The 11,005-nt window shown below is 50.2% G+C and overlaps 1 protein-coding gene across 1 annotated transcript; it reads left to right on the forward strand.

Moving 5' to 3' along the window:
• The first annotated feature begins 10,027 nt into the window (after positions 1 to 10,027).
• Positions 10,028 to 11,005, forward strand: LOC142821133 (olfactory receptor 10A4-like). Its single transcript, XM_075911932.2, has one exon. It carries the CDS (start codon positions 10,028 to 10,030, stop codon positions 11,003 to 11,005), a length of 978 nt encoding a protein of 325 aa, XP_075768047.2.

The raw sequence follows: 11,005 nt of genomic DNA on the forward strand, positions 1-11,005 counted from the left end.
TGTTACATGGCAAACATGATTCTGCGATGCATGAACATAAGTGTTGTGAGCAAGACACAAGAAGTCATTCTTCCGCTCTACACTGCACTGAGACAAATTGTTCTCCTTGGCCTCTGATGATAGGACAAGAAGCAATGGGCTTAAACGGCAGCAAGGAAGGTTTAGGTTGGACATTAGTAAAAATGTCTTAATTGTCAGGTTGGTTAAACACTGGAATAAGTTGCCTAGGGAGGCTGTGGAATCCCCATCTCTGGAGATATTTAAGAGCAAGTTAGACAGACACGTGTCAGGGACTGTCTAGAATGTACTGGGTCCTGCTGGGAGGGCAGGGGACTGGACTCAATGACCTCTCGAGGTCCCTTCCAGTGCTAGAGTTCTATGAAGAAGGGGTTGGTGCGAGGACAGTGGAACAGCCTGGGACAAGACTCTCCCAACATGTAAACCAGTGTTTAATTAGGAACTGAACTATTTTTCTGCATCAGGGGAAGCAAAAGAGACAATTAGCCAAGGCACATGGAAGGCAAGTGCCTCTATGCAAGTCCCGCTGGGCATTGTTAGCTCCAAAGCTCTGGAGACAAAACCAGTCAGCGGGGGAAAGGCTGGTGCTGGGCAGTCATGAAAAGTGTGAAGACATCAGAGGATACAAACTTCAGGATACGCTGAGTGGGGTCCCAGTGGGCCAGGCTGGGATTGCTCTGCTGGGGCAAATGGCAACGAAGGGGGCAGACAGTCCCCCAAACTGTCAGTCTGATATTTAGATTGTCCAAACGGGGGAGCGAAAAGCTTCTGCAGGACTTTGCTGGTACCCAGGAGCCAGAAACACAGTTCCCTTAAATCAGTGCTGACCAACCAGTCCATGGGGATCTACCAGTAGATCCTGGAGCCTCTGGCAGGGGATCCCGACTGGTTTGGCCAGGAAGCTCTCAAGTGCTGGCACTAAAATTGCTCGTCCACCCACTGTCGTGCTGCTCCTGCCCTCTGCCTTGGAGCGCTCCCTTGGGAGCCTCCTGCTTGCTGGGCAGGTGTGGGAGGGGGAAGAGGAAAGGAGCTGATGTCAGGGTGTCCCTCCTCCACCCTCTCTGTGTGGGTTCAGGAGAAGGGGATGGCGGGAGCTTGGCAATGCAAATCCCTGCCACGCTCACAGTCTGTGTCTCTGTCATTTCTCTCTCTCACACACACAGACACAGACACTGCCCTTCCCTCTCGTCTCTGGTCCCATCATGTATGCGGGGAGGGGATGGGAAGGGGGGGAGGGGAGGTTACCACTTTCACTGCTTGCAAAGTGGGTTAGTTTGGGTTTGGCTGGGCTGTGCAGACATCACTTTCATTTCTCTGGGTTGTTTAAATGTGACTCTGAGCAGTGAGCTCTAAAATGCCAAACCTGCCACGTCTGGAGTCATTATCCCCGTGGCAACTGCTGCTCCTGGGTGTGGCTGGCATGTCCCTGCAGCCCCTGAGAGGCAGAGCAGGGAGTCGCCACACGCTGTCCTTCCCTGCGGACACCACTCCTGCAGCTCCCATTGATCAATATCAGGGAGCTGTGGCATCAGAGTCTGTAGCTGAGGGGCAGCACCTCAAACCATTGAGCCACTGCTGTAATTGCCAGCTGCTGTGAGGAGGGCCGTGGGACCAGAGCAGGCGTGAGTCTGACCTGGCTCTGCTGCTCCATCCCTGGGCCAGCTGTCCCCAGCCATTCCCAGGCTATGTCTACACTGGTGGATTCTTGCACAAGAACACGTCCACACTGCCATGTGCTTTTGAGGAAGAACATCCATGGCAGTGTGGATGCTCACTTGTGCAAGAAAGCTCTGATGGCCATTTTACCCATAGGGATTTCTCGCGCAAGAAACCCCTGCCACGCGTCCACACAGCCCTCTTGCACAAGAGCTCTTACACTTGTTAGAACAGAGTGTAGCTCTTGCGCAAGAAGCCCTCTCTTCCCACACTTGAAGCTATATCTAAACCTGTGGGTTCTTGCAAAAGAAGAGCCGTTCTTCTGCAGAGTGTCCACACTGCCCACCCACTGTTGTGCAAGAAGATTTACACTACGGCTTAGTAAAAGACGACCTCTTGCACAAGAGCTATGCTCTTTTCTTACAAGTGTAAGTTTTCTTGCGCAAGAAGGCAGTGTGGTTGCACAGCAGGGGTTTCTTCACAAGAAAGCCCTATGGCTAAAATGGCCATCAGAGCTTTCTTCTGCAAGGGTATGTCTACACTAGCCCCCTAGTTCGAATTAGGGAGTCTAATGTAGGCATTCGAAGTTGCAAATGAAGCCCGGGATTTTAATATCTCGGGCTTGATTTGCATCTTCCCATCTGGTTGCCATTTTTCAATCCCCCTAGTCCGAATTAACTACCCACGATTACACACGGCAGTGAAACATTAACTTGAACTAAGTCCTTAGTTCGAGTTAACTGTTACATCTCATGGAATGAGGTCATCCATGTGTAGCCCCTGACAATAGAGGCTAGAGACACCATCCCTGCCTATTCTGTATAAGAGCCAATGATGGACCAATCCTCCATGAATTTATGTAGCTCTTTTTTTCAACCCTGTTAAAGTCCTGAGCTTCACACCATCCTCTGGCAAGGAGTTCCACAAGTTGACTGTGCCTTGCATGCAGAAAAACTTCTCTTTGCTTGTTTTAAACCTGCTGCCTCCTATTAATGTCATTTGATGGCCCCTAGTTCAACTTCTTTGGGAGTTAGTTCCCCGGCGTACAGCCCAGTGGCCAATACCAGGGTGACAGAGCAGGAGCTGCAGACTCGGTCTGGCATATCCAATTTCCCCGCAAGAGGCTTCTACAGAGCTGGGCGAACAGGGCCAGGGCCACAGGTTTCTTTTCTCACTTCTCAGGCAGGCTCCTGACCCCAGGCCCTGCTTGGGTGTGGTGCTGAGGTGTGGCAGGGAAAACTCCCCTTTCCTACAGATCATGGGAAGCTAGTTGCATTCCTCAGCCGGGGACAATTGACCATTCAGCTGCTGATTTGCCACTTGACTTCAAAATGACTCATGGACACTGACACTGTCACAGCCAAGTCCTGGCCAGTCACAGCCCCTTGGGGGTTTTGGAACCAAGAGCATAGAGCAGGGACAGAAACCACCTGGGTTCATCACTGACCTCCAGTGAGGTGCAGGGACCCCCAGAGCAGCACAGTCACTAGCGAGCAACCAGCCGGTCGGTCAAAGCGCTGCCGTGTCGGACATGGCTCCATTCGCCACCTCTGGTGACGGGCTCTAATGACCATTTCTACCCCATTTTAATCTGCCTTTAGTGGCTGAATGTGGGTGATGTAGCCTAGAAGTTTCCTGTCCCTTCCCGGCTCAGTATCAGCGTCTGTGGGGAACATTTTCACACACACTTCAGTGAATCTCGAAAGGAGTTGGGTGAAGTTCAGCGACGCAGAGACTGCTCAGCCCCGGCGATGAAGCCCCTTTGAAAATGGGATGCAGGCTCCCCAGTCACTTAGATGTTCATTAAAATGACACCTGAACTGAACTGTTACAGACACTGATAGGACAGGGACCTGGGTGTTTCTTTCCAAGGGCAGCAGGAGGTTTGTTTCCAGACGGGGCAAGCTCAGCGAACCATGCTGAGATTGTCAAACCCGCTTAAGGGAATTGGATGAGAACTTTGTGCCTAAACCACTTAGGCAGCTCTGACAAACTCAGCCACACAGCCTATTCCTGGAATCCGTGTGTTATTTCTTGAGAGCCAGCGCAGACTTCGCCCGCCACAAAGGGATTTGCTTTAGGGCTCAAAGTTTCTCCCCTCCCTGGGATTTTGCCTCTGAGACTAGAAGTTTGCATCTTCTGATGTCATCTAGAAATAGACCAAACACCAGCCTCCCTCGCCGGTGATGTTCCCCGTGGGACTGGCACCTGGGGAGGCGGCCCCTGCCCGCAGCAGGCTATACAGCTCAGCGGAGCAGACTTTCCACAGTTGGTGCAGGGCTGAGGCTCGGGGCGCGTCACCCAGAGAGGGCGAAGGAGCCTCGGTCGCTGCTCTGGGCTGTGAGGTTCCATTGACCCGGCCCGGGGCGCAGGGGAACGCGCCGGGCAGAGATGGGCGGAGGAACCTGCCTCTGGCCCTGAGACGCTGCGTGCGGAGGTGAGAGCCGGGATCCCGTTGCTGCCTGACCTGCCTTGGAGGTAAATCGGCCGTTTCCTCCCTGCTCCCTGACGCTCCAGGGTTGGGAAGCAACTTGGGTTTGGTAGGACGTTAGTCGGCGGGGTGTTCATGAGGCTCGGGGCGCTGGTTTCTAGCAACCCTCCCACCCAAAAGGAGAGGATTTCATATCAGCGAAGAGCTTTCAGCTCACAACTTTCCCTGCTCCCATCACTCTGGTATCTGGGCACCGCGCTCTCTGGAACGTGTCTCTCCTCCTCCGCCCCGTGCATTGCTACCCCAGCTTGGCAGCGGGGTGTCCAGCACACAGAGGGACTGATCTCTGGAGGTGTTTGGGCAGGTAACGCTGCAGTATCACCCTACACTGCCGCAGAGCCCATTCTGAGGCAGTGGCAGAGCCCTTCTAATAGGCCGGGCGAGTCCGAGAGAGAGCTGGGGGCACAGCCAGGATGGGAATAATGGAATCATAGAACACTAGAACTGGAAGGGACCTCAAGAGGTCATCAGATCCAGTCCCCTGCCCTCGCAACAGGACCACGTACTGTCTAGACTATCCCTGATAGATGTCTATGTGACCTGCTCTTAAATGTCTCCAAATATGGAGATTTCACAACCTCCCTAGGTAATTTATTCCAGTGCTTTGCCACCCTGAGGCTGTTTCTACACTGGTCAGTTATTCTGGAAAATCAGCGGCTTTTCCGGAAAAACTTGCCAGCTGTCTACACTGGCCGCCTGAATTTCCGGAAAAGCACTGAAGATCTAATGTAAAATCATCAGTGCTTTTCCGGAAAAACTATGCTGCTCCCGTTTGGGCAAAAGTCTTTTTCCAGAAAACTGTTCTGGCAACGGGCCAGTATAGACAGCAGAGATTTCCTTTCCGCCAATCTAGACGCGCTTTTTCCGAAAATGCTTTTAATGGAAAACTTTTCCGTTAAAAGCATTTCCGGAAAATCATGCCAGTGTAGACATAGCCTGACAGTTTAAGCCCATTGCTTCTTGTCCTATCCTCAAAGGCCATGGAGAACAATTTTTTCCCTTCTCCTTCTGACACCCATTTAGATACCTGAAAACTGCTACCATGTCTCCTCTCAGTCTTCTCCATTCCAAACTAAACAAACCCATTTATTTCAGTCTTCCCTCATAGGTCATGTTCTCTAGGCCTTTCATCATTCTTGTTGCTCTTCTCTGGACCTTCTCAAATTTCTCCACATCTTTCTTGAAATGTGGTGCCCAGAGCTAGACACGATACTCCAATTGAGGCATAATCACCACAGAATAGAGTGGAAGAATGACTTCTGCTATCTTGCTCACAATGCTCCTGTTAAAGAGCCCAGAATCATGTTTGCTTTTTTTGCAGCAGTGTCATATTGTTGACTCATATTTAGCTTGTAGCAGAGTTGTTGGCTCGAGTCCCATGATTTGAACTCGAGTCAGACTTACGTTGCCTAGGTGACTCAACTTGAGACTCGACTCAGGCTCATTGTTTGTGACTTGAGACTGGACTTGAGACTTGCTTTTGTTAAATCGACCTGGTGAAAAAAATTATCAGAAAATACTGACATTGATGGATTGCACAAAAGTCACTTGACGTGTTTTAAATTAAGACTTGAGACTCGTCTTCGGACTTGACTCGAAAGTGAGTTCAGGGACTTGAGACTGAACTTGAGACTTGAACTGTAGTAACTTGAGACTTGACTTGGACTTGACAATGACGACTTGAAGACAACACTGTCTTGTGGTTCACTATGACCCCTAGAATGGGCAAGGAGTCCTGTGGCAGCTTATAGACTAACTGAAGTGTTGGAGCATAAGCGTTCGTGGGCAAAGACCCATTTCGTCAGACATGCATCTAACGAAGTGGGTCTTTGCCCACGAAAGCTTATGCTCCAACACTTCGGTTAGTCTATAAGGTGCCACAGGACTCCTCTTCGCTTTTGCAGATTCAGTCTAACACGGCCACCCCTCTGATACTATGACCCCTAGATCTCTTTCTGCAGGCGTCCTTCCTAGACAGTCACTTCCCATTCTGTGTGTGTGAAACTGATTGTTCCTTCGTAAGAGATGTACTTTGCATTTGCCCTATTTACCTCAGACCATTTCTCCTGGTTGTGCAGATAATTTAGAATTATGACCCTATAGTCCAAAGCACTTGAAACCCCTCCTCTCTTCGCATCATCTGCAAACGTAATAAGCATACTTTCTATGACAAAATCCAAATTTTGGATGAAGATATCGAACAGAGCCAGTCCCAAAACAGACCCCCACTTGTTATTCCCTTTCAGCAGGATTGTAAACCAATAACTATTCTCTGAGAACAGTTTTCCAGACAGTTGTGCACCTACCTAAGAGTAGCCTCATCTAATTTGTATTTTCCTAGTTTATTGATAGGAAGATCATGCGAGACCATATCAAATGCCTTACTAAAGTCCACTTCTTCTCCCTTATCCACAAGATGCATGATACTATGAAAGAAAGCTATCAGATTGGTTTGACATGATTTGTCCTTTACAAATCCATGCTGGCTGTTCCCTATTACCTTATTAATAAACACTTATTACCAGGTGTTTGCAAATGATTTCCTTAATTACTTGTTCCATTATCTTGTACAGAAGTTAAACTGACGGGTTTGTAGTTTCCTGGGGTATTCTTATTTCCCTTTTTATTTGTCCTTTTCCAGACTTCTGGAATCTCTCCTGTCTTCCAAGATTTTTCAAAGTTTGTACCTCCTCTATCAGCTCCTTCAGTATTCGGGGATGCATTTCACCCGGCCCTGGTGACTTGCAGATATATATCTTTTCTAAGTAATTTTTAACTTGTTCTTTTCTTATTGTTATTTTATCTTCTAAACCAGTGTTTCTCAATCTTTTTGTATAAAGTACGTCCTTTAAAAAACAAATAATTATAAGTACCCCCAGGACCTATAGTTTTCAAACACAAAAAAATATTTTCTACCATTTCAACACATTTGTTTAAACAGCGTAATTGTAGTCAGGCAGGCAATGACATTTTTGGGTGTAAAAAGTACAAAAACAACAAAGTGCTGTAAAACTTCAAACAAAAATTTGGTTTTCTCCAAATTTCAGTTGTGTTGATGTACCTCCCAGACTTCTCTCAAGTACCCCTGAGGGGACTCATACCACTGGTTGTGAAACGCTGTTCTAAACCTAGCCCATTCCCACTAGTATTCCCTATGTTAGGCATTCCTTCATCATCAGACTTCTCATTGAAGACCAGGACAAGGATGTCATTAAGCATCTCTGCCATTTCTAAGTTTCCTGTTACTCTTTCTCCCTCCTCACTGAGCAACGGGCCTATCCTGTCCTTGGTCTTCCTTTTGCTTCTACAAAATTTATAGAAACTTCTTTCCCTTTATGTCTGCAGCTAGTCTGAGCTCATTTTGTGCCTTTTTCTTTCTAATCTTGCCCCTGCATACCTGTATTGTTTGCTCATATTCATCCTTGATTTGCCCTACTTTCCACTTTTTATGTGACTCCTTTTTTATTTTTTAGATCATGCAAGATCTCCTGGCTAAGCCAATGCTGTCTTTTGCCATACTTTCTATCTTTCCTATGCAGTGGAATAGCTTGCTTTTGGGCAGTTAATAATGTCCATTTGAAAAACTGCCAATTCTCCTCAGTTGTTTTTCACCTCGGTCTTGCTTCCCATGGGACCTTACCTACCAGCTGTCTGAACTTACCAAAATCTGCTCTCCTGAAATTCATTGTTCCTATTTTGCTGTTTTCCCTTCTACCATTCCTGGGATTCATGAACTCTGTGATTTCATGATAACTTTTTCCCAAGCTACCTTCCATTTTCAAATTCTCAACCAGTTCCTCCCTACTTGTTAAAATGAAATATAGAATAGCTTCCCCAGTAGCTTTATTCAACCTTCTGAAATAAAAAGTTGTCTTCAACACAATCCAAGAACTTATTGTGCCGCTCTGTGTTAGTTTCCCAACTGATATCCTGTGCCCAACGCATCTGTGGGCCTGCTTTCCACTCCCCTCCCTGTGGCACAGTGAGAGTCCTTCCCTGCCTGGTGGCCCTCGCAGGGCCATGAAGAGGGGGCGGGATGAAGTGGGGAGTGCAGAGCTGAGATTAGTTACTGTTTCAGGCCATGGAGGAGATGTTGGATGGGGCCAGGCTGGTAGAAATGGCCTTTTCCTGCAATCTCATGGGATAATCTTTGATTTTATGTCTTTTCCCCATTTGTAACCAGTTTATTTGTTTACTGTTGTGGGGAACCCAGCCGGCACAGGGGGTAGGTCAGTGCCAACATGGAGAACCCACCTGCGAAAGAAGAGATACAGCAGTCCCTTGCAACACCAAGGGGGGGGGGCGCAAGATGTCAGGGGGCCAGGTGCAGGGACGGTGGCTGCTCTAGCCCAGGGCAGGGTCCATCCAGAGCCTGGGTTAGGAAGAGGAGGCAGCTCCAACCCCTCGATCATTTTGGTTTTCCTCCGCTGGACTCTCTCCAATGCTCCCGCACCCTAGAACAGACTGTAAATGTCAAAGGGCAGGAGCACAGGGAGCTGCTGTTTTCTGCCTAGTTCATGGAGGGTCCTCCCCCTCCAAACCATTAGCATCTGAGCCAGTTTGTGAGCCTGAGAGATTCTTGGGGGTTTAACTTTTGAGACACTCGACTCCGCCCCGCTCCCCCCGAGACATGTGTGGGACAAAGGGCAAAGTGACATGGTGCCATGTTTCCCACCACCAGGTAGGGCCTGTGGACCCACGAGGCAGACCCAGGATGGGGCTCACATTGCTACAGGGGCTGGTGGGGTGGGATGTGTGAGCGCGTACTGCCCGAATGCCCCACATCTGTGTCTCAGAGCCAGGCCCTGCAGCCACGCGGGAGGGGCAAGAGAGGTTGGCGGGGAGGTCAAACACTCAGTGACCAGTGAAATTCTAGCCCCTGACCCATTCCACCTCCCCCCTTACTCCTCCCAAGGGGGACCAAAGGCGTGGGATGCAGACCCTGACTCACAGCCCCCCCGAATGGAACATGACGTCTAGCAGGTGTGACTGGGGTGTGCACGGCGGGTATTTCTGGGCCTGCGAAGAAGGAGAAGGAGTGGGAAGGGGGTTGGGAATGGGGGAATGGGGCACTGGGAATAGGGGAATGAGGAACAGGGACCCAGGCAGAGCTCTGCAGCATGGGAGCTGGGAACAGAGCAGAGGGACAAGGAAGCCAGTCGGTGTGCACAGCTGGGGGTTACAGGAAGGGGTCTACTGGGTGTAGCGTGGTAGTTGGGGGAGAGGAAAACTCTCTCACCCCACAGAGAGGTGCCTGACTGGTGCGCAGGGCCTGGGAACCCACCTGCTTGGACACTGGCCCAATACAAGTCTCAGTGTCTGCACTTCAGACTGTGCCCTGCTGCTTTCTGCCTCAAGGAGCAGAGCCAGGGGCCAGGCCGAGGGGAAGCCCCTCACACCGGCCCTTACAGCTCCCAGGCCCGTTTGCTTGGTTGGTTTCTCTGCTGGAGCCCCCTGTCAAAAATTCCCTCCTGGCCCAACTGCCAGTGGAACGGCCCCTCCCTCATTCAGCTTTAACCCACCAGGCAGTGACGGGAGTGAGTCTCTGAACCAGCATCTGTCACATCTGTCGGGTGTCTGTACCCACTGTCCAAGCCCAGCGCCCCAGGGTTTGAGGGCCCAGCACTGTCTCTCAAGAAGCTCCCAGGGGTAGAGAGACAAGGTCTGTTTCACCCGCCCTCTCTCAGATACTGAACCTGTCCCTGGAACCCAGAGATGGCGATTCCCGTCCCTGCCCTCCATTCCCCACTCGGCTGCTGTGCCAGGGCTGGCAGAGGGAGGCAATTAACACAAGACTTCCATATTGCAAAGAATGTTTGTTATTATCCCAGTGACCCTGTTTCTGTCCCACAGACACACCCCATGGCAAGCCAGGGACAAGGAAACCAAACGTCTGTCTCCGAATTCATCCTCCTGGGATTTGGGGATCTTTCTGGCCTGCAGGTTCCTCTCTTCCTGCTCTTCCTCGTGATCTACCTGGTGACCATGGCTGGGAACGTCCTTATCCTGGCACTGGTTGTGGCGGATCAGCACCTTCACACCCCCATGTACTTCTTCCTGGGCAACTTGTCCTGCTTGGAGATCTGCTACAGCTCCACCCTCCTGCCCCAGCTGCTGGCCGGGCTCCTGACTGGGGACTGGACAATTTCCTTCACTGGGTGTCTCACACAATATAATTTCTTTGGTTCTCTGGTAGCCACAGAATGTCTCCTCCTATCAGTGATGTCCTACGACAGGTATGTAGCCATATGCAACCCGCTGCACTACACAGCCCGGATGAGTGGCAGGTGTTGCCTCCATCTTGCCGGGGGATCATGGACAGGTGGATTCCTTGCTTGTAGTATACTCACAGTCTCAATATCCCAGTTAAACTTCTGTGGCCCCAACGGTATCGACCATTTCTTTTGTGACTTTATTCCCCTTGTAAAACTCTCCTGCAATGACCCTCTGCTGATGGACACGTTGGCGTTCACAGTCACCTTTATTGTCGCACTGGTCCCCTTCCTGCTTACCTTGGCATCCTACGTCTGCATCATCAGCACCATCCTCAGAATCCCCTCCACCACCGGGAGGCAAAAGGCCTTTTCCACCTGCTCCTCCCACCTCATTGTGGTCAGCATTTACTATGGAACTCTCCTAACTGCCTACCTGTTCCCGACCACCGACCTCCTGAGCAACTTCAAGAAAGTTCTCTCGGTCTCCTACACCATCCTGACGCCCCTGGCCAATCCACTCGTATATGCCCTAAGAAACAGGGTGGTCCAGGAAGCCCTCTGCAAAGTTTGCAGGGATTTAAGGTTTACAAGGTCCTGGCCCATTGGTTTGCTTAGGGGAAAATGA

Source organism: Pelodiscus sinensis, chromosome 30 (genome assembly GCF_052426305.1).
Source record: "Pelodiscus sinensis isolate ZL-2025 chromosome 30, ASM5242630v1, whole genome shotgun sequence".
Taxonomy (NCBI): domain Eukaryota; kingdom Metazoa; phylum Chordata; order Testudines; family Trionychidae; genus Pelodiscus; species Pelodiscus sinensis.

Coding starts and splice junctions, on each gene's coding strand:
- LOC142821133 (XM_075911932.2), top strand. CDS start 10,028: ATGGCAAGCCAGGGACAAGGAAACCAAACGTCTGTCTCCGAATTCATC.